The sequence below is a fragment of the Elgaria multicarinata genome, chromosome 3 (genome assembly GCF_023053635.1).
Source record: "Elgaria multicarinata webbii isolate HBS135686 ecotype San Diego chromosome 3, rElgMul1.1.pri, whole genome shotgun sequence".
Classification (NCBI taxonomy): Eukaryota; Metazoa; Chordata; class Lepidosauria; order Squamata; family Anguidae; genus Elgaria; species Elgaria multicarinata.
In genome coordinates this window covers 6,179,951-6,204,594 of record NC_086173.1, presented here as the reverse complement: position 1 = coordinate 6,204,594, position 24,644 = coordinate 6,179,951, and the positions used below count along the sequence as shown (strand labels likewise).

The 24,644-nt window shown below is 42.4% G+C and overlaps 1 protein-coding gene across 1 annotated transcript in view; it reads right to left on the bottom strand.

The window, feature by feature from the left end:
• Positions 1 to 10,564: 10,564 nt before the first annotated feature.
• The window catches only part of SENP1 (SUMO specific peptidase 1), a 35,790-nt gene continuing 21,710 nt past the window's right edge, over positions 10,565 to 24,644 (bottom strand). Inside the window, exons 15-18 of the mRNA XM_063119185.1 lie at positions 24,306 to 24,385; positions 15,091 to 15,175; positions 14,229 to 14,324; positions 10,565 to 13,192 (exon numbers count right to left, since the gene is read on the bottom strand). Of these exons, the coding sequence (XP_062975255.1) occupies positions 13,130 to 13,192; positions 14,229 to 14,324; positions 15,091 to 15,175; positions 24,306 to 24,385 (324 nt within the window). The 3' untranslated portion in view covers positions 10,565 to 13,129. The remainder of the gene's footprint in view (positions 13,193 to 14,228; positions 14,325 to 15,090; positions 15,176 to 24,305; positions 24,386 to 24,644) is intronic.

Genomic DNA, 24,644 nt, shown 5'->3' with positions numbered 1-24,644 from the left:
GCTGAGATATCTGAAAGACATGCCGAGATACGATCGTGAACACAAAAAGGCCTTTGCTTCCAACAGGAAAAGTTTAATTATATGACCCCCCCCTCTTCAACCTTTTTACCTAAGTGGGTACATTTGGAATTTTGAGAAAATGATGTGGGGGCGTTGGCCAACATGAGGGAAGCTTGCCCATTCATAAAACAGCTGCCATGGTGGGCATGGCCAGTCATAAAACACCCATTTCCCTGAAGGCAAACTGGTGAGGCTAAAAGAAATTTACCCAAGAATCTAAGTACAAGGTAGAAGTGGGGCCTGAGCCCAAAGCACAAAATTATTCTTTTGAACCCGCAGTTTTCTGCTCCAGCCTCTATTTCAGAGAAGGCAACTGTACTTGCCCAAGAGGTTGGATCTGAACCCCAAAGGCCATATCTCATCCTTTCCTCCACAAAGCACAACAAAACACCAATTTCACAGAAGCCAAACTGGAGATGCTCAGAAAAACACACACAGGCAGAACATCCACCTACACCAAAATAAAAACTAGGCAAAACACACACACAGTTGCAGACTCCGTTTTGTCTGACCACACTTCAGACAGAAGACAACTGCAAACTTTAAACAGGATATTTGCTTAATATTAGCAGGCATCTTCATACAACTGAAGCAGGCAAAATAAATGAGAAAAATTAAACGAAAACCAGCACCCCAACTTCCTACTTGCATTAACCATTCAGTGACTTTTTAACCAGTTATTCTTCTTCGTGGTCTCTGTGCATCACACATATGGGCTCTTCGGAAACTTCTATAGCTGAAAACTTTTTAGGCGGGAACCCCTCCCCCACCGTCCACTGAGCATGCTCAGGGGTTCCCGCCTGATCCCCTCAGTTCTCTTCAACCGCCTGTAGGGTCAACAGCGTTTGGAGACTTCTAGTGTTTATTGGTATTATTACCTCAGCTGAATCTACTATTTTACATTCTTTATCTTTCTTCTCCAGTTTTCTCACCTTTTCTGTATAGTTATATATAAATAATTTTTTTTAAAAAAAGATATTTGTTTATTCCTTAGTTTAGTCTTGGTGCCTATGGCACACCAAGGCCTCGTCAAAAAGTGCTCCAGTTGCGGGCGGAAGATCTCGCAGACCGACGGACATTCCCTTTGTTTGCTTTGTTTTGGGGAGACGCACGTCGTCCAGTCCTGTTGCTTTTGCCTAAAATTCTCAAGGCAAGCCAGGAAAAACCGCTCAGACCCCCTTCGGGCGTTACTCTGGGAAAAGGCGTTGGAGGCAGTGGAGAAACCGAGAACATCTCAACGCTCCAAATCTCCTAATACAATGGAGTCTATGCCCCAACCTCCTCCCGCGCGGAGTGAAGCCTTATCGGTTCCCCCCTCCTCCTCCTCCTCTCAATCTGCATCTTCAAAGGACAGGAAGATTGCTAAGAGAGTGAGAGAGCGTCCTGGGGCAGAAGAACCCCAGAAGAAGAAAAGCAAACTCAAGATAAAAAATGGGAAGAAAAAAACGTCGAAACCAATTCATCGGTACCGAGAAGCCCGGTACCGAGCACTTCGCTACCGAGGCATGTGGCAGGGCATAAAAGCCCGATATTGAGCCTTTCACTGCAAAGGTCTCCGCCGCTACCGATAAGCCTGATACCGAGGCTATCGATGTCAAGCCTTTCACTGCAAAGGTCTCTGCTGCTACCGATAAGCCCAATACCGAGGCTATCGCTACCGAGACCATACTCGATACCGAGACGGGCGACACAATCCTCACCACCGGTATCGAACCCGCCGCTCCAGGCAGAGCACGCTATCGGCTCACCGGTACCATCCCCGCTGCAGATCATCACGGTACCCACAGATGATCCCAGCGTGAGAGCATCAATTTCAGATGATGAAATTAGAGGTTCCTCACTGGATAACACCGTACCGGATCGGGGCCCCATTTCCCCTCGGTACCGAGAGGAACCGCAGCCCATCGATACCGACGGACGTCGGTACCGACAAGTGCCCCAGCAACCGTCGGTCAATACCGAAGGCTATCGATACCGAAGGCTATCGATACCGACATACGCCTCCTTACGGATACGATCGGGGCCGTTCACCGGCTTCGGCTCATTCGGGTCCTCAGTGCATGGCCTGTGGCGGGCGGCTTTTGTCACCGCCTGGAGTGCGGGACTGCTGCACCAATTGCCGGCCTCCCCAGTGTCCTCCGTGTTGCTGCGAGGATTGGGGACACAGAGGGCGCCATGATTGTTGCTGTCGGTGGTCCTCCCGGGAACGCCGATGCGGGCCGTGCCTGCGTTGCCGACGGCCGCCCTCCACGGAGGATGTCGGTGCCGAGGTGCGCTCCGCAGCCGACGCACACATCGGTACCGACCACGGTACCTTCCCAAGCACTGCAGACGCTGCCTGCTGCAGGGATGGGGTTGGGTGCTCCATCGGAGGAGGATTGCTGATCGGATTCCTCTCGGAAGATGCCGCCGGCCCCGTCCGTCCCTTCACCGGATGACGTGGTGGTTGCTGCTGGTGTGGTGTCCCCGTCAGAGGACTTGGCGCGCTTTGCAGACCAAGTACAGAGAATGGCAAGATCTCTAGGGATTGAAATGTCCCAACCTATAGAGAAACTAAATGATCCAGTCTACGACGATGTATACTGTGAATCGGCTACACCAGCAGCCTGTACCTGTTTCCCCCCCCCCATACCACTCCTACCCAAGGTGATTCTGAAGTTGCGCATAGACAACGCCAACGCCATATTAGTGGCTCCTTGATGGCCAAGGCAGCCGTGGTTCACTCCGCTACTCAAACTGTCCTCAGTGGACTTTATCAAACTGCCCCAATGCCACAACTTAATCTCCAAGGAGAAAGGACTCATTCTTCATCCAGATGTCCAGTCCCTGAACTTGACAGCATGGAGAATCAGGCAACAATAGATAACCTATCCCTGCCTGCTGACGTATGGGACATTATTCTAGCAGCCAGAAAACCGGCCACTAGAAGATCATACGCCAAAAAGTGGGAAGCATTTTCTACCTTTGCCCTCAGCAGAAATGAATACCCATTGTCAGCACCTATACCCATTGTGCTTTCCTTTCCTTTTCTTTATTTAAAAAAGGACTCAAGTTCTCGTCACTTAGAGTTTATTTGGCAGCTATCTCTGCCTCTCACCGTTGGGTTCAGGACTGTTCGGTCTTCACTCACCCTTTAACAAAGCGTTTCATGAAGGGTATGAAGAATACCATCCCACCAGTTCGCTCCTTTGTTCCCCAATGGAGCCTTTCTGTGGTGCTCAAGGCACTGTCTGCCAAGCCCTTTGAACCATTGGCAAAGACACATTTACGTTGATTGACTTTTAAGGTGGCATTCCTTGTTGCCATCACTTCTGCTAGACGTGCATCAGAGCTAGCAACACTCCGTATGGACTCACCTTATACGGTGTTTCATGCTGACAAAGTGGTCCTTAGACCAGGCCCAGCCTTTCTGCCAAAGGTTGTGTCTTCTTTTCACCTTGGACAGGATTTTACTCTGTCAAGTTTTTTTCTCTCGCCGACATCTCCCCTTGAGTCAACACTACACAACCTGGACGTGAGACGTGCTCTCGCTTTCTATCAGTCCAGAATAGCAACTTTACGGAGATCCCTAAGATTTTTTGTTTGTTATGGGGGCAAACAAAAGGGATTCCAAGCATCTCCGCAGAGATTATCTGCTTGGGTTGTTCAGACTATCAAATTAGCCTATGAACTCGCTGGCCTCCCGTTGGAGGGGAAAGTGCGCTCTTACTCCACGAGAGGAGTGGCCACTTCCACGGCTTTGAAAAGGGGATCGCTTTACCAGACCTCTGCAAAGCGGCTACCTGGTCGACGCCTCTGACTTTGCCAGTCAATACCATCCAGACATTAGAGCACGTAGAGACTGTGCTTTTGGGCGTGCCGTCTTGTCGGCAATACTATGAATATTATCCACCAACTGACACCACCCACCTCCGGTAAGTCAGCTTGTTAATCGCCCATATGTGTGATGCACAGAGACCACGAAGAAGAAAGACAGGTTGCTTACCTGTAACTGTAGTTCTTCGAGTGGTCATCTGTGCAGTCACACAACCCTCCCACCATCCCCACTATGGTGTCATTAATTTCTTTTTGATCACCTGGTGGTTCTCCTCAGTGAGACTGTTTAGGCGGTTTCAGGAACTGAGGGGATCAGGCGGGAACCCCTGCGCATGCTCAGTGGACGGTGGGAGAGGGGTTCCCACCTAAAAAGATTTCAGCTATAGAAGTTTCCGGTTCGGTCTCTGCGCAGGCGCAGAGCCCATATGTGTGAATGCACAGATGACCACTCGAAGAACTACAGTTACAGGTAAGCAACCTGTCTTTTCCCCAGCTGTACAGTGGGTTTTAACTAATGGCTGTCGCTTACTCCAACACACACCAGGCAAACCCCACACCACACACAAAACCAGGAGGGGAAATATACACCACACCAAAACAAACACAGAGACATACTACATTTAATAAAGACACAGGCACCGTCTTCCTCGACACACATACAGCATAGGCAGCAAAACACCGCCCTTGCTCCCCACTATTCCTTCTAGGCCCCCCTATGGTGCTGTTTACCACCCCTCAGTGTATGTTTTTTTTATTTTTTTGGAGTGGTTCAGCATGCTTCACAGCAAAGCACTGAGCTGCAGCTGCCTTAGTTTCTAAAAATCCTCCTGAGATCTACACGGGGGGGGGGGGGGACGGGACAGAGGCATTCTTAAAAGTAAAGATGATGCTGGAGGCTATTGCTTTGCTTTGCCTCCCCCCACCCTTTTTTTTTCCCAATTTAAAATATTTTAAAAAAACAGGAGGGGCAGGGAGCCTGGCGGGTACCAAGGAAGGTGGAACGTCCCTGGGTCTTTTAGCATCTATTTGAAGGGCTGCCAGAGCACTGTCCTCTATTTGAAGGAGCGTCCAGTCCAAGTCTGGCAGAAAGATAAAAGAATCATCCGAAGGTAGAGCTGAGCGTTGAAGTTGCCCATCAACACTACCTGGACAGCAGACTGAAAAAAGCACACCGGTCATCTGGTCACCATCTTCCACACTGTGGTAAAATGTACCATATTTCTATTTAAATTAGAATTATTTCTAAATTTTCATCTCTAAGTTAGCGTATGTCATTTTTATGCAACTCCACGCCTTCTTTTGTCCTCTTTTTGGTGATTTGTAAGTGGCCACTCTACTCGTTCACAATAACCCAGGGTTTAAAAAAACCCACCTGGGTTGTTGTGACTGGTGAACTGGGCCATAGTCTAACACTCAAACCGTTACATCACACAGGCCTTGTTTGCAAGATGTTTGTGGCCTTGTGGGGTTATTCCATCCCTGCCAAGATGCAGAATCTGGCTATATTCTAAACTAGCTGTACCCTGCCACGCGTTGCTGTGGCTCAGTCTGGTTAAATTGAAAAGAAAGAAAAGACAAAGTGGATGTTTCTAATATGTTTAATTTCACAATGCTTGTGGATATACAATATTTTTAGTTGTTCCATTGTCTGTGTAGATATAGGGATTGTCTGGTTTGCCGACTCTAGAACACGCAACATATAATTGTCCATGTGAGAAGCAATCTGTGTCTAGATCTAAACCGCACAATTCTAAAGATTGGCCCTGAGCTTTGTTGATGGTGATTGCAAACGCCAATCGAATTGGGAATTACAATCTCTTAAATTGAAATGGCATATCTGTTGGAATCATAGGAATGCGAGGAATGAGGACATCTTCACCTTTGAAAGGTCCTGTCAAGATTGTTCCTTCTATGACGTTGCTCAGTAATTTATTTACTGCAAGCCGCGTGCCGTTGTAAAGTTTAATTTTTCCAGCAGCGCAACACATTCCTTTTGTTTCTCCATTAAATTTAACAGCCTTGCAATAAGGACACACTTCAGTCATAGTGCCGATGAGAACATGCTGCCTCAAACTATAATCATCAGCTGGGTTGTACCGGAATGCAATGCGATTGTAATCGTGTGATTGTTTACCACGGAGTCGTGTTTGACACTGATGTGCATGCAAATAAGAGAGGAGGCAGAGGCAGCGGATTGGCCTACTGGTTGGCGATGTCACAATGATCAGCAAGACTGGTTTTGAGGAGGCCTATTTCTTCGATTTTAAGACAAACCTTTGACCCCATATAGAACATAGTTACATAACAACGCTCGCGTATTCGAATGCAACGTTGTGTCAAAATTTCAAAGCAATCGGTGAAGAACTTTCGGAGATATAACGTCTGTTTCGAACGGACATTTACATTTTTATTTATATAGATGGAACTAATTAATTTACTTAGAAAGCCCAGCCTCTGGCACAGGTCTGTCTCACAGTTTTATTACCAATGCTAAAGCATTCAATAGATATGTTTTTTTTTCCTTTTCTTTAAGCAAAATGAGGAATTATTCTTAAAACTGAGCTGAACATTCACACATTTGTGTCCTGTGTCAGACTTGCATTTAGAGTCATGATGACTAGGCAGATACCAAATCAAAATAAAACCCAGAGCTGGGTCATTGTTTCAGATACGTGGTTGCTAAATCCAGATACGTCAGCTTTGAAATCATTTTGTGGGGATTTTCATGCATGACACAAAAAGCAGTAATGGCTCCCTTGTCTGTGGTTTGTGATCACATGTGTGATTGCTCCTAATGCAGGATAGGAAACAGAGCCATTTTCAAACTATATATTTCTAGCACAGTATTCCCAGCACCATTGTTGTCCCCTAAGTGGGGGGGAGTGGTTCGTTACCTCGGCGCATAATTCCCAATCAAAACACAAGAGGCTGGAGGTTTGAACATAATCCATTTACTTCCAATACTGAAGTATGGGGTGCTCTCCAGCGATTTGCAAAATAGAGACACACTAGAACAAAGGAATCTTACAGTATATATATGCTCTGATTACACAGGGGGGGTTAGTTTCTTTCTAACCCTTTGATTCGTCACGGCGGGGTTAGCAAGTTAAGTTACATTAAATTAGCAAGTTAAGGTGCACAATTTCAATGAGTCATAGGTTACATTCAATGCTCCATTGGTTGAAAGTTTTTCTCTTTGTTTGCTAGCACATGACGTCCACCATTAAGGAATATTTGGCATGTGGCCACTTTAGGAAGAGGGGCAGTGGCGGAGGGATGGTTCTTAACTCTTTCCCTGGCACATTACATTCTTTCACAAGATGAAATTCCCCCTCTGCCACTATCACCATCACCCAAAAAAACCTGCCCTTGGTGAATGGACATTGCTAAACAAAGCCTCCATGTAAAGAGGAAATGTTTCTCTGAATAGGACATACAGCAGGAGGCAGCCACCGCCTACATTCCCTGCTTATAAAAAATTCCAGATGCATCTGGTTGGCCATTGCTAGAAATCAACATATGTACTTGTACATCCCCCCAGAATCCTATGCAATCCCCAAAGGATTGCTCAGTGGGCAAGTCAATGTGGACAAGATTACCTATATCCAGTAGAACTTGGGAAAACCATTAGTATTGGTAGGCAGAGAGGCAAAATTAGGTTTTGAGTGACTTACGCCATGATCTCTGCAGGGAGTCCAAGGTATCCATCTATTTAAATATGGGATAAATAGCTCCTGTCTTCTTTGAGAAAGGGTTGGGAGCAGCAAGGAATAAATGGAACATTGTGTTTAGCTCAAGGTATGTTTACAGACGTTGCTTGTTCGTGTGTGTGTGGAGATTAAAGATGCTAATGACTGGTTCTTTGGAAATGTTGGGTAAAGCCTTGCTAATGTCTGCGAAGAAAAAGCTGCAAGGAGGAAAGAGTCAACATGACCTGAAAATCCCTAGCTAGTGACAGCCTGGATAATATTCATGAAGAAGAGCAAGTACATATTAAATGCTGAATGTATAGTTTAGGGTACTTCCCCAACCATAGCTTCAAGCCTTCTGGATCCCAGCATGGCTGTAGATGATGGGAGTTGTAGTCAAAAATACTTGGACAACATCAGGTTGGAGGAGTCTGATCTGATCTCTTATTTACAGTGCAATCCTATGCATGTTTACTCAGAAGCCAACCCCACAAGACATACCATTGTTTTTTAACGGACTTGAGAATTTAATGGAGAATGAACTTCTAACAGCTATTAGCCATTATAGCTAAACAAAGTCTCCATGTAAAGAGGAAATGTTTCTCTGAATAACAAAGGCTGAGGACATACAGGAGTTGGCAGCCATCGCCTATGTACTGCGTGGATCTTGGGCTAATCCAGTAGGGCGTTTATGTTCCTAGGCAGGGAAGCAGGCACAACTCTAGAATATCTTGACCATAGAAAGCGCTCCTTTATGGAGATGGGCACATGATCTTTCTACAAAAATATAAGGGCACAATCCATTATATACTCCCATGTTCTATTGACTATCAAGTCCCACTGCAACTAGCGTCCACGTAGGACATTTGAGCTGTGGAGGGGCAACACAGAATACAGGTAGCATGTTGGATCTGGACAAGCAAGGATCGTGACGCTAAGTAGCCTTGCCAAAACACTCTCTGATAGCCTAACCTACCTCAAGGGATGTTGAGGATGACCTCATGTAAGCCAGCCACTCTGAGCTCTTGGGTGGAAGTGCAGGACACAGAAGTGGGAACATAAGACTCCAGTACTTAAGAGATTTGGGGAAAATTTGTTAGGTTTCCTGTTTTGCAACAGAACATGTCTTTAGCCCTGTGCCTGTCATTTATAGGATGGCATATTCCCAGAGAGAATATACAACTTCGAGCAGCCTTCCCCAACCTGGTGCCCTACAGATGTGTTGAACTACAAGTCCCAGCATATGTCAATCCAACACACCTGGAGGGCATTAGATTGAGGAAGGTCACAGCAAAGGTTGAATGTAACACATTAAAGGACGCTTAACAAAATGGATTGCAAGTGCAGAAACATGTTTATGGCTGCTGCCCCTCAAATGCTGCCCTATTGACTAGGCATAGGCTTCATTTTGGGGGGTGGGGGGAGTAAAAGAGAAATAGAGGAACTGTCCTGTAATCAGTAATTGCTCGATTTGGGTGGCTTTTTCAGACTGAAAAACCATGTAGAGCCAGAAAAGGTGCAGAGAGGAGCAACAAACATGATCAAGGTGTGGGAGCAACTCCCCTATGAAGAAAGCAAGCTCTCAACCATTTGAGGTCTTTAAGCTTAGAAGAAAGGTGAGTAAGGGGGGATATGACAGAGATGTAGAAAATTATGTATGGAGTGGGAAAAGTGGACAGGGAGTTGTTTTCCCTCTCACTTGATACTGAATGAAGCTGAATATCATCCAATTATCATCCATGGCTTGGGACCACAATACCTGATGGAACGCCTCTCCCGACATGAACCTACCCGTACACTGCGCTCAACATCTAAGGTCCTCCTCCGAGTGCCTACTCCAAGGGAAGCTCGGAGGATGGCAACAAGGGAGAGGGCCTTTTCAGTGGTGGCCCCCCGACTGTGGAATGATCTCCCCGATGAGGCTCGCCTGGCGCCAACATTGTTATCTTTTCGGCGCCAGGTCAAGACCTTTCTCTTCTCCCAGGCATTTTTAACAGCATTTTAACAGCATTTAACAACGTTAAGTTTGTTTTTAATGGACCCCACAATTGTTGTTTTTAAATGGATACTGTTGTTTTTATACTGTTTTTATGTGTGTGTGTGTGTGTGTTTTTAAATTGTATACTTTTAATGTTTACTATTTTTAAATGTTGTAAACCGCCCAGAGAGCTTCGGCTGTGGGGCGGTATATAAATGTAATTAAATAAATAAATAAATAAATAAATCATCCGCAGCACATCTCTCAACACCAGTTGCTGGGAAACATGAGCAAGATGGTGCTCTTGCACTCATGTTCTACTACTGGGATTCTCACAGGCATCTGATTGGTTACTGTGTGAACAGAATGCTGGACAAGTCAGGCCTTTACTCTGATGGAGCACAGCTCTTCATATGACCAACATTCTGACCAGGCATTTTCTTGAAAAACACATACTTGGAAAGAACTTGATTGGCTACTGCCCCCTACCATCAACAGCCGATATATCTGTGTGATTGGGACAAGTTTATAGTGTCTTGAATCTACTGTTACCGACTTAAGGGAGGAATTGAGCAGTTAATTTGTTAAGTTTTTTTCTTGTCTCTTCACTATTCAACTTTTAGGATAAAATTACGTATCAGACAACTTATAGAACAGCCACTGTAAAAGCACACCCATGCCCATCCTTTAGTCTAGTTACTACCTCCTCTGTAACAAGTAGTATAATTTACTTATGTCTTGATTTTTATTCTGCTGAACATTTCCCCATGCCTACCAACCAGTAGAGCATTCCCATGGAGCCAGGAGAGGGGGAAACACACCTAGAACTTAATGAATGAGGACACAAGATAAATTTTACTGCATGCTGCAGAGGATGGGATAAGTGAAAGATTTGACACAAGGTTGCCATTTTGGGCAGCAGCTTTGTATTTCTGATAATGTGGTGTTCTGCCCTTACATGATATATAAGAATGTACGTAAGAGAATGGTGTGTGGAAACAATTTGACAGACCAGGCTTACTTTTTTTAAAAAAAACCAGCTGGGTTTATTTAAGAATAACACGTTACAAAAAAACATTTTAGGTTTTAAAATCATTACTTGCAGAAAAAACATAGGAAAAAATATGACCAAAGAGACTGGTATAAAAACATATACAGACAGATCAAAAAAGGTACAAACTTGTCTAGGAAGAGCACGACTCAGGGAAGGGCAGTGGGGAATTTGTACAAAACTATTGTTTACAGGTCCAGAATATATAAAATGTTCCCTATTTGATGGCAAAAAATACAAGAGGACATTAATTTTTTATTATTCCTTAGAATTAAAAAAGATACATCAAGAGGTATGTGTGGCATGTGAACTTCGCAAGTAGTCTACCATCTTTTAGGCCTCAATTCTAACCGCACCACCAGCTGTGTTTGGTATCTGACAGCAGGTACAGATACCAAACACAACCGGCGAGCAATGTCCATTCAAATATGTGAGGCTTGCAGTGGGTCCCACTGAAATTAATGCGGCTGTACAGAAATTGTACACTGGACTGTAGCATGGGACAGAAGCAACAGAGGAAGAGATTTTTTGTGTGGCCTGAGAGCCGAGTCCTTCTCAGGTTGGATTAAAATTTACACCAGTTAGTGAGATTCATGGTACCTTGGGCTCCGTAAAATATCTGCCTGTCTGTGAATGTAAAGCTGCTGCTGCTGGCAGCCCATCTCATATAGAAGCTAAGTAGATTATATTATCAGCCTTCCTTAACTTTTGCCATCTAGAAGCTTTGGATGCTAACTTCCATCATCCCTGACTGGCTGGGGCTGATAGAGGTTTTAGTCCAAAACATTAAGGGCACCAAGTTGAGGAAGACTGTTCTATATACTGTCTTGCATCATCATGTGCATCTGCATGAAAAGCAAGGTTTGAGGAGGCAGAGTTTCCATTTAGGATGCCCTTCACTCTATCGTTAAGGGCTATCAAGAATAGAAGAGGGGAACATGAGAGAAAAAGTGGTGGTCAGGCTTCCAAATGAGTTATAATAGAACATGGGAGAGAGCTGTAAAATTCAGCAGACATTTATTTGTTCACTGCTGCATCACTCGGAAAGGCTTATAAATATATATATATATATATGGTATAAAAACAGTTTACCAATAATTAAAAAAGAGTTTTAAACAAGTAATATTCTACCTAAAATCTACAAATAGTTCAATGATCAATAACTGCTCCATCTTCTGTCCAAGGAGCATCCATTCAACTTATAGCTGCTTAGTTTGCTTATCAACAGTGCAATGCAACAGTGCTTCCTAATTTCAGGGTTTCCTTAGATTCTGACAATAGCTCAAGGAAAAAATGCTGGCTTTGATAGGGATTGCCCCCCCCCCCGGCATTTGGGCACAAAATTGACCCTCAAAACTGCTCTACAACCTACTGCTCTACTATTTCTCTCTGCATCAAATTCCATACACACAGCCTGCCTATCAGAGGCGGGTTGTGAAGGAGGCACCCAAGAGGAAGGGTTCTTAATGCAAGATGCCTCGCCTTTCTAAAGCAAGGATGGGAAACCTGTAGCCCTCCTGATGTTGTAAGGATGGAAAATGTGCGGCCTTCCAGATGGTGTCCCCATTCACCACTGGCTAGGGCAGATGAGAGTTGCAGCCCAACATCTGGAGAGCTATATGTTTTGCGCCCATGTCCTAACTGATACATGGCTGGCCCTGGACTTTTACAGTTAAGAGTTGATGAAGCATCCAGTAGGAGAGAATGAAGTTTGAGTGCTAGAAAGGTCCTTTGCTTGACCCTCTAGAAAAGCTGTTGTTCATCTTCCATTTACCATCCTTCACTACAGACTTGAAGAGAAGGTCATTGTCATAGTAAAAAATGCAGCAAGCTGCTTCGCATGTGCTGGTGTTTATTAGAGCTTCCATTCTTAAACAATTCCATTTCCACCTAATAATTTAAGAACAAAGGGCAATGCAACATGTTACGACTGCTGTGGGAAACATCCATAATATCTGTAGCAAACTGTAGAAATACACATTCATACCCTTGGCAAATCTGAGCCTATCAGGTTTCCCAAGAAGAGTATACACACATGTTTTACTTCCACACTTGATGTGTTTGTTGCAGAAGACCATCTGCAGCAATAGTAACATGCAGCACTGCGTTTAATGAGTGCTGTGAAGTTAATTTTTCTTTCAGGCTATGGCAGATACAATACAACAGTGCAAGTGCTTTTGCCCACAACCTGCAATTGAAGCCTGGCAGGTCTCAAGTTGTTTGTACACATCAGTCATTTTGAAAAGAGCAGAGACTGTAAAAAGAGAAAACTCTTTAAAGGTCAAAAGCTGTTCTCCTCAGTGTCTCCAGAAGTCACTTGGAAAAAATAAGGTTTCAAAATATAAAATGGCAAGTGTGCTTCTGAAAGAGTGCCACAGGTCCATGAAAGAGATTTTTACTTTTTTTGAAGCCACAAAATGTATTGTACAGTCTTGTAAGCTTCTGTGGGAAACCCATGCAGTCCTCATTGGAGATGGCTGAGAAGGGCAAAGGCCTGGTTCGCAGTCTCAGATGGGTCCTGCATTTGGCATGAAATCACAACAGCTTGCGATGGAGGATCTCCCAGACCATCCGCTTTCGGAAATAAGGCATGTGTTGCTTTAATAACAAAAAGACAATCGTATCAACAAGCCTTAAAATGACATAATTTTTAACACACAATGAACTGTAAACACCCCCACTCCCACCGAAGAAGTCATATTCCATTGCCCTGTTGCTCAAACACAAAGCCAAGGTCAGTACCAAGCCTTTGATTACTAGGTAAAGAGAACAGTTACTTTTGAAGTTTTGATCTGGCAGCCCTAGCCCCAATTTTGCATCTCTAGACGTTCCCTAGATCTAGAGAGATAGAAGTGCTTTCAATAGCACAGGTTTTCTAGAGCACACAAGCGGGCTGGTGTTAGTGCTGTGAGTATTGTGAAGAAAGGAGACCATACATTAAATCAGGAGTGGGCAACTTGTGGTTCTATAAACGTTTCAGCCTACAACTCCCATCAGCCTTAGCCAGCATAGCCAATTGCAACAGATGATGGAATTTGTAGACGAAAATATTTGGAGGACCTCAAATTGCCACCCCTGCATTAAATGAGCAGGGACTCAATGAAGTTAACAGATGAAGACCGTTATAATAGAAGGCCACAATGGGAGAGACATGTATGCAATGTACCACCAGCACCATATCCAAAAGTTAACAAAAAGCAGAAAAAGTAGTCTTGCAGCCATACAGTGAATTACTGGCCTTTTATATAGGCTATGCTCCGGGAACAACATAGCTGCATTGGGCACAACTTTCTCACCAGTGCCATGGCTCTGAATGCCCACATTTAAGGATCTTGCATAGGAGCAAAACTACCCAGCCCCCTCTCCTGCAGCAGAACTATCCCAATTCTTACTGGTTTTGCTCAAAACATCCTTTGGAAACCAGAAACTTGGAATCCAACTGATACAACATAAGGAAATGTATAGGAAGTTATTTACTCTGAATCTTTTCTTCTGGCTAAAGCGGTCGTGTTTCTTTCATTCAGAATCGGTTTGCTTTTGGTGCAATCCTAATTAAGGCCAGAAGGCACCATTATGATCATAAAGGCTGACATTGTGCAAATACAGAGGCCTCTAGTCAGGAGGGGCAACTTACCTGAGTGAAATTGATTGGTTTGTCTTTGGTAATGCTGTCAGCGTATTTACAGGCAAACATCCCACAGTCACTGCCATTCATCTGCTGAGGGATCTCCTTTAAGAGACAAACAAACCGAGCCCTCTCTATTTAGATGACAAAACCCTCATGTTAGCTTTATCAAATACTTGTGCTATAAACTGCACAGACCCTCTATGAAGTAGCAGAACGGAAACATGATCAGTATAATTTTAACCAAGGTAGAGACAAAGATAGCAAGACTAGTAAACAAGGAAAAGGACAGAGTGGAAGCATACATCAGGCTCCAAACATACATAGAGGCCTTTGAATGCCTGAAGCCACTATCGGATCCAACAGCTAGTATAACTATCTACAGTTGGAGGTGTCCCTTTTTCCCCCCATGCTCTGGGAAACAAATCAAGAGCCCTGTTCTTCTCTGTAAGGAAGGAAGCGCTGTTGAAAAGCAAGTCAACTAGCATGGATGACAGCTCTTTCTTTGCCCAGAGGATAGGGTAAGGAGAGCGTTGGACAGGACCTCTCTGTCAGCTGGTGTCTGCAATAGCTGTTGGAAAAAATAGCTGTTACAGGCACTCAGTGACTCAAATCACAAGCAATTGTGTGACCCACACTTAAGATATGTTTTATTCTAGCTATGCATGGATATCATTCTCATATTTTCTCACTGTACATATATTATTCTCAAACATCTGCATTCAAAAGGCTAGCTAGAGTCATGGACAGGGAGAAAGGGGACCTTCCTCATCTACAGACAAACTCTTAGATTAGAAAAGTACATATAGGCCAAGATTAATTGTATGAACATTTCAGATCTTTGTAGGCCAGCCACATAGGGCCAACATACCTGGCTCCTTTTACTTAGCAGCATCCAGCCATTGGTATCAAATTCCTTCCTCTTTTTATCCACGCTTTCCTGTTTTAGGTAATGCCTGCAGAGGTTAGGGAAGAATGAGAAGGGATATGTTTAAGCAAACAAACAAACAGAGATCCCAATTAATTCTGAGAAATTATTTTGAAATTCAGGATTCTAACTCAGCAATAAAACTCATTCCTCTCAAGCACACCTATAGCAGAAAGTCATAACTACAAAAATATCAGCAGAACTCCTGATTAAAGGATGAACAAGCTGCTTTTTTGGATAGAAAGCTTGCTGCAAACTGAATGTTAGATTAGCCAACAAATTAAGTGTCCACATTGCATCCCGTGCATACTGTGTTCCTAAATAATTTTCTACTTCCTTTCCTCATTTCTAACCCCAGACAATGTTTTCATGGTTGGTTCCCACTTTAGTCACAGAACAGATTGAAACTCTTTAGTGCAAAAAACAACAACACACCATGACAAAGAGCCAGGTTGATATTCCTTCCATGCAGACAGGTGAAGGCTCCACAGGGTGTTTATATGCTAGCATGAATCAATTATGTAACCAGACCATAGATTTGGGTTAGCGCCCACCCCACCCATTATAGTCTTTCTCTACCTTGCATATGTCATTGACTTGAAGGATGGATATCTTACTATATGTTTCTGCTATATTTAGGTGGAGTTGTTCACACAATTCTATTTTGTGCTTGAACCAAATATTATCAACCACGTTTGCCTTTGGGTAGCTGCAAACTTACATCTCAATTAGTAACTAAAAGTTAAGAAAAAATCTACTAGGGTCAACTTCACATCTAACATAGCGTAGGGTCAAACCACATTGTGAATAAAGTGTGCTACATTGTGGGTAAATACCACAACATAGTACGCACACACAACCTCAGTGCTAAAAAAAAAAGTCACACATTAAACTTTTGAAGCACTTGCTATTGTCTTCTGTCAGTTTCTGGAATCCATTTTTCCTACTGCTTCACCTAGAATTCCATGCTGCCATAGGAAAAATAATGGCAGATGGTCCAACTGCATGGTAGTACTCTGGTTTATTGAGGTAGGACAGAAAGTGTGAAGTAACGTAATTAGTCCTGTGTACTTCATCCCAATGCATTTCTTTCAGGTTTCAAGACAGTTTCTCTTCCCCTATTTGTAACCAGTTCCTACTCACTCCTGTTAACACATTGTACCTTATTTGCAAAGCAGAGAGGCCTCAATCAACTTGTGCTTTTTAATGCTTCCTCCTGTTGGATTAATGCCCTGCTTGTAGTTATAAGTCATTCCAAATATATGTACTAGGATGATTTTGTTACATCTTTAATCAAACAAATTGAGCTATTTTAAGTATATTTTATATACTTCAAGTATTTAATGTGGCTTATCTTCTGCAACCTCTGCATATGGAATATGGGTCTCAAGATAATTTTCAACAGCATTTTCACAAGTAAAATGTATATCTGTAATATATTATCTTCTTCCATTGATCCTCCTCCTTTGAAGGTGACAAAGAAGACACTGTCCACATGACAAACCAATACAATGTTTTCTGCAAGAGCTATCCCTAGATCTAACATGTAGACACCTCTCTTAGCCCATTAGAGGAGGAACACGATTGTACTAACTAGTACAGTAGCTAGTTCATTCAGTTATATCAAGAGCTCTTATTTCATTGCTTCTCTGAAGGACTGTGCAACTAATTCTGTGTGCCCGACAAAGTAGCAACCCCACTCTGTCACCATGCTATATGGAAAACCACCTCGGGGGGGGGGGGGGAGTAGTCTCAAAAGCAGCCTATGATATTGCAGTTCAAAGACCCCACCCCACCCCCACCATATTTGCATAAGCTGGTTGGTTAGTCGCCAATATCTCTTCGCGATCCTGGCCTATGTTTCTAATGAAGCATATTTAATTGAAGTGAGAGGCAGCTCTTCAAATCACAAGTATATTCAAGGAGATAAATTAGGGGGAAAATGCTGGAGACAGAACACCCATAAGTCTTACTTGCTGTTGACCAGATATTCTGAAATATCAGACTGTACCTCAGCTTCCTATTAGAGATGTCTGTCTCAGGATGGAGAAGCACAAAAGAATACAATAATTTGCCTGATAGCAAGATAGACTATATAGTTTCAATAAGATCTAAATCCAGAAGCAGTTGGGATTGTCTCCTCCTAGATACATATCTAGGAGCATTTTCCGCCCGAGACAGAACATGGCATCATGTGAATATTTTGAAGGTAACCAGAAGGACACTGTCCACATGACAAGCCAATACAACGTTTTCTGCAAGAGCTATCCCTGGATCTCACATGTAGACACCTCTCTTAGCCCATTAGAGAGGAACATAAGAAGTGTGACTCATGCCTGCTTCATAGTACATCACTTCTTAATATCTGAAGTGGGTCTTATTCCCCCAATTTTGAAATACCTAGACTTACAAGCAGCGATAGCACCATATGTATGCCGCCCTGAGATCCTAGTGATATAGGGCGGGATACAAATGTTTTAAATAAATAAATATGTATGTATTCAGGTTGTAGTAGTGCACATGCGATGGGAAACTATGGTTAACACTGAGGAACTCTTCCAGGAAAGGGGAGGAGGAACTTATTTCATTAGGATGTCGCCAATTTGCAAACAACTGTATACTAAAAACTAAAAACTTTTCTTTTTCCTAAAGCTTTTAAAACTTGATGTTGTGCAGACTTTATACTGTTAGTTTTACCCTACCCTGTGCCTGCTTACCCTACCCTGTGCCTGTTGGCATTCTCTTCCCCTCCTTATTGTTTTACTATGATTTTATTAGATTGTAAGCCTATGCGGCAGGGTCTTGCTATTTACTGTTTTACTCTGTACAGCACCATGTACATTGATGGTGCTATATAAATAAATAATAATAATAATAATACTGGGAATCAGTACTATGTCTGTGCCAGGCCACTGAATCATCAGTGACACTCAACTGAAGCACATTCAGTACTTTCTCTGGGGAAGGCTTTGAAGTAAATAAATACTAATTTTGCCTATTAATTTCTGATTAGATTTCACATAATCATGTATGCCTCCTCTCAGATCCTTACACACCAGCGTAAAGCAAGTGACATATATGAATGCATGAAGGTGCCTTAAATGGAGTCAGATCATTGGTTCATCTATCCCAATATCGTCTACTTGGACTGGCAGCAGTTTATTTTATTTATTTATTTATTTATTTAAGGATTTTTATGCCGCCATTCAGCCAAAAAAGGCTCTCATGGCGGCTTACAAAAGTATTTCTTGACATTTGTCTGAGATCTTAGGCAGAGAAAGGTCTTTCCAGCTCAGCTACCTAAAGTTCTTAAATAATTCCATTCTGATTCTTCTGGATCAATAACTTTGTATAAACAAATTATTAAAATGGGATGAATATATATATATATTAACAATTAAAGTAAGTCATAGGAGATTTATGACAGCCCATAAATCTCTCCCTTTTCTAAAAAGGGACAAACAAATCATTCAAAACTCACCAAAAATCAGGAAGCTCTAAAGATTGAAAGCATGAAAGGGTCACTAACCATGAATAGGACCTCCGTCCCCTCTTCCCGGTGTGATCCTCCCACTGCATTCAACCAATTAAAGCCTCCTGAAAGGAAATAGAGAGGGAAAAGCAATTACAGGAAGGGCAGCAATCAGCTGGAAGTAGAGCCCCTGCCCCATTTTATTACCTTTGCCCTTAGTCACCTGGTCAAATCTGTGGGGTTCCTGTTCTAACTATGCTGCCATCTCATGGGCTGGAACAAGTGCGCTGGGGGCCAAATCTGGATCTAATTTGGCTTCCCCATAGAGAACCTCAAGCCTTCATATATTTAATTTGTTAACTGCGCATGTTTATTGTTTTATACTGTGTGCTTTTATCTGTACACCGCTCTGAGCTCTTAATGATATAGGGCGGGATATAAATGTTTTAAATAAATAAATATATAGCTTCCTTTGGAGATCTGCCAACATGAACAGGCCCAAGTGGCAGACGAGCCATAACATCCACAGCAAAACTCTTCCAGTGGCTATTCATCAAGCATTTTAACAGACAAAAAGTTTAACTCGTATGTATCTAAATGAAGTGTCAAGCCATTCAATTTCCCAGTGATATAACAGAAGTCGCCTTCACTTAATCTTGGTTGCGTTCTACAAACAGCCGTTAATTCCAGGCAAGATTTAGCAGACATTTGCCAAGGCTATGATTTATACTGCTCATCTCTTATATAGAGTGACCCTCAGTCTCTCCTTTATACAAAATCAACTTGTGTTGTCCATTCATTTTATAAATAACGTAACGTAAGAAGAGCCATGCTGGATCAGACCAAGGTCCATCCAGTCCAGCATTCTGTTCAGTAGTCAACCAGCTGCCCATGAGAAACCCATGAGTAGGACATGAGAGCAACAGCGCCCCCTGCAACTAGTGTATATAAGCATCCTGCTTCTGAACCTGGAAGGAGCACATATTCATCAAGACTAGTAGCTATTGACAGCCTTATCCTAGATGAATTTGTCCAATCCCCTTTTACAGCCATCCAAATTGGTGGCCGTCACTACACCTTGTGGCAGTAAATTCCATAGCTTAACTAGTTCCTTTCACCTGTTGTGGTTCTCCCACCAATCAAACTTCATGGAATGATCCCAGGTTTTAGTATTACTAAAGAGGGAGAAAAAATGTTCTCTATCCACTTTCTCCACACCATGCAAAATTTTCTATACCTCTATCGTGCTTCCCCTCCTTAGCATTTTCTCTATGCTAAACAGTCCCAGATGTTGTAACCTTTCCTCATAGGGAGTTGCACGAGCCCCCAGATCATTTTATTTGTTTTTTTCTGCACTTTTCCAATTCTTTATCATCCTTTTTAAGTGTGGTGATCAAAACGGTACACAATACTCCAACTGCAGCCACATCATAGATTTGTATAAGGGGAATATAAGCCACCATTCTAATACGATCAACCAATACACTCCATGTTTTAATTTAGAAAACGGCAGACTATGCTACAAAGATAAACTCTTATCTATTTTAGCCCTTAGGAAGGAAAAGAAAGGAACCTCTCGTGCAAGCACTGAGTCATTACTGACTCTTGGAGGGGAAAGAGAAACGTCTCTTTCGCTGACGTTTTCTTGGCAGGCCTTATAGCGGGGTGGTTTGCCGTTGCCTTCCCTGGCCGTGATTACCTTTCCCCCAGCTAACTGGGTACTCATTTTACCGACCTCGGGAGGATGGAAGGCTGAGTCGACCCAAGCCGGCTGCCTGAAACCAGCTTCCGCTGGGATCGAACTCAGGCCGTGGGGAGAGTTTCAGCTGCAGAAACTATAATAATAATAATATTACTTTAATAAAAAGATCCTTTACTGGCTAATAAGTTTAAGGATTGCTCCAAATTATTTTCATTTCTAGAGAAAAATATACATGTTTTCCTTTCATACCTAAAATAAATGTGGTGGATTTCCAATACCACAGGATAGAATACATCACCACTTGGACACTCTCTGCCATTCAAAAGCAGTGGGTAAAGCTTCACTTAAAATCTCTCAGAAGATCATGATGGCAATGCTGGAGAGCAAGACTTTCTAAGAGTTGTCCTATGTCATCTCCAGAATGAGCATCCAGAGAAGATATGCCAAAATACTTCCTTATTAATTGGAGGGCACCCTTCTTCCCGGCAAATGCTTGGAATTTCAGTCACGGCTTCAAATAGTTTTCAATCTGCTATCTTGCAGGGGATTTTCTTGTCCAAGTGTTATGTAGTGCAATCATAAGAATGGGTACTTAAAAGTAAATCCTTCTGAAAATTTTGATAGGATAGCTAGACTAGGTTGGAGGAGGAGAAGGACAGTCACTTTCTCAGCCCGCCCTTCTTTCTCCTCAGTCCAGACATTTTTTTCTTTATTTCCTTCCCACTGACACTAATGGGAGGGAAATTAAGCTTCTGAGCTGGACTAATTCCTTGCCCTTGTTTTTGGTGTCATGGGAAAAGGGGGACACAGGAACCTGAAGATCTACGACCTCCCACAACACTACCCTGGAACACCTTGTTCCTGATCCCACTGCCAGAGCAATGACAGCAGCGGTCCTTTCCACCCTTGCGCCAGGGAGGCCTCCGCCCACAGACTGGGTGTGGAGAGAAGAGGCCCAGGGCCCCTCAAGCTGCCCTCCCAGGAAACATAGGATTCCCTTAGTTCTTTAAACCATATATATATATATATGTAAGCAAGCTGCTTTTAAATGGTGAGAGGCAGTGTAGAATTTTAAAAGTAAATTAATACATATGATTTTCTTGGTTGTCGTCTGTACTGAATTGCAAATAGATCCAAAGTTCAGAAAACTAGATTTTTATTTAATGGTAAATGCAAATCTGTAGCTAAGAGTGCAATCCTAGGCAAGTCTATTCAAAAGAAAGTCCCATTGCATTCAATGAGATTTACTCCCAGGAAATTGGGTATAGGACTGCATTCTAAATGTTAGAAGCAATTCTGTAATATCCAATATGTGCTGTCTATGGAGTGAACCATAGCAATACTTTTCTCATTCCACCCATTTTAATTTATGCCACTGGCAAAGTTACATTAGTTGCTGAAAATGTTTATTCTGTCATAGAATGGAAATCTTTCATAAAGCTTCTTGTAAAATGGACCTTTATAATTAACCATATTTAACTTCTTGGTTTACTTAAACATTATAATTATTTCTGTACAGTGTATATATGTTGTATTATTATTATTGACATTTCTATACCACCCCATAGCCAAAGCTCTCTGGGCGGTTTACAAATATTAACATTTTGCAGCTGGTGCAAAATGCCACAGGCTCTGAGTGGCATTTTGCACCACATACTATAACAGTTCTGAAGGAATTGCACTAGCTCCAAAGGTGCTTATAACTGACATGTGACGCCCTACTCTGCTTAGGATCTGGACAACTGGTGGAGCACCTTTTCCTTTATGTGCCTGCCCAGATATTAAGATCAAATGGGGCTGCTCACCTGACAGCACAGCCTTTTCCTGGAGAAATTATCTTATAATGAAAAGCAGGTCTTCTTTTGCATTGTAATGTGCGGTGTTACCAAAATTAATGTACAAGTTTACATTCTAATGCTTCTAAGCCTTATGCCAGCATGTCAATTCCCAGTTAACATTCAAGGCAGTAGGACACTGTTCATAAACAATGCAGAGTATTTGAAACAGACGCTAATTTTACTAGAGGTATTGAGAAGCGTACAGACATGTATGGAAGCAAACTTCACAATTTAAAATACTTTCATAACTTAATTATCCTAAAATGCCTGCTTAACATTCCTGAACAACTGACACTAAAATGTTTAGCAACATGTTGATACACCACTGATACTCCCCCCTCCCCACCCATTTTTTGGTTGGTATATAAATTATTTGCTAGTACATACATTTTAGGATCAAGCCATAGGAAATTTTCTAAATTTTGCTTAATTTCAGTACTTTGATTTCAATACTTTGCTTTCCTGCTTTTGGAGGGGCGTCAGCCATAATGTTATGAACATGCCCAGTCTTACCCAATTTTGGAAACGAAGTGGGCAAAAGAAGCCACTTTATATGCAGCTGGGCTCGTCAGGAATGGCAATGTATCCTGTTGAAATAACCACTATGGTCCATCAGCAATGAAGGATTCATGGAAAACAGGCTATAGTGTAATCTGGTGAGTAAATTCCAACTGCGTTCAGTGGGACTTCTATTTACTTTTAACACATTTATATGCCACCCTTCATAGCATTTATCTCTGGGCAGCTTACCATTCAAATTTTTAAACATTAAATTAAATAATTTAAATCAATATTTGCACATAATACCCTTGTTGTTTCAATCTGTTCATACCAAAGATACAGGGCAATGCATTCTTTGATTTGATTTAAGGCCTTTCCTTGACTCCTTTTAAAGAATGTGTCTTATTCCGGCAACAGTTGGGAGTCTTCAGGTATCTAATGCGTTAATGCATATATTCTTTAATTCTATATTTTAGTAGCCACATGGAAAAAAAGACCTTGAAATGCTAACTAGCTTAAAAGTACTATGCGCAGACTCCCCATTGGCCATTTCCTGTACAGATATAGGAGTCCAAAGTGAGGCCTGATCCTATGCATACGTACTTGAAAGTCAATCTCATAGGACTAACTCTCAAGTAATCCCCCATTTTACTAGCTAATGTGTTTATTTGGTCATCTCTTTTTGCAGTTTCTCTGTATTATTGTATTGTTATTGTTCTTCTGTTTTCCACATTATAAGCCACCTCGAGCACTTTTTAGTAGAAAGGCAGGATAACAATGTTTTCATTTATTATTATGGCAACCCTGAATGGGTTTTAGCCAATTACAAGTCATATATAAAATCAAATACATCAATACATATATTACATTATATTACATTTTAAATAAACAAACAAGTGCATTTAGGAAGGCAGCCTTAGTGGTTCAATGAGGGATACAACATTTTTGGCAAATGGAAGCCCATCCCCTACATCAGGGTGGATAGGCTTCCGAGATCTACTTTGGGTTTTTTCCTGGCACTTCAAGGATAACCAGACACAAAATAGTGGCTGGGGGATAGCAGACACAAACTTAGCAGAATTAAGGACGTAGCTCAGACCACGAATTTGTTTCTAGTTTCAGAATTGAGATTGCAGTCCTTCCACACAGAAATCTACTCATGGTTCTCACACTCAAGCATTCTTTGTTTCAACAAGCTTAGTTTTGCGAGAGGAGAAGCCTTTTCCTTGCTGATGCTGTTAAGCAGTTGGGAGTCAGAAACCCTTGGGGACCTATTGCAAACCACCCAGAGATCCTGGGTGATTTGCAGTAGGTGACCAGCAGATCCCAGTCTACCTTCTGCCTACTCCACTTTATATCCGCTCAAAATGTTTAGGTGAAGCCAACACAGGATAAAACCAACTAGGTTACTCCTATCTCAGAAAAGTGGAAGTTACAACTAGTAAAGACAGTTCAAAGAAATGGTGCTCCCTGTGTTACTGGAGAAAGCTTGCTTTTAGTCATCTCTTTAAGAAAATCTTGGAAAACCAGCTATTGCTACATGTCACAAGGATAGCAGCAGCTTGTCCTGAAGATTGCTTCCTATCCACCCTGAGCTCCCATTCACCCTTGACTGGGAAAATCTTGAATATATTGGGATACTCACAAAAGTATCTTGCAAGCATCGTTGTCAGTTCCACCCATGGAATCATAGTAGGTGATGGTTTTTTTCCTGAAGTCAATCACCTAAATAAGACAAGAGCCTTTCATTGAGGCATTGACACACGCTTACTCAAAATCATAAACTTCCTGCTTGCTTTCTGTAGAAAAGGGACCACTTGATAACATTGTTGGAAGTAGACCTTTGGCAAAGTTCTAGCGAAGATATATGAAAACTGCACTTTAGGACTGAGTATCTTTGTTCAGCCACACTGGGACATGGCCACATTTATGTAGCTGAGTGCAATTAGTGGTGATTGCAGAAACATGGTGGGAAGGTAGCAGA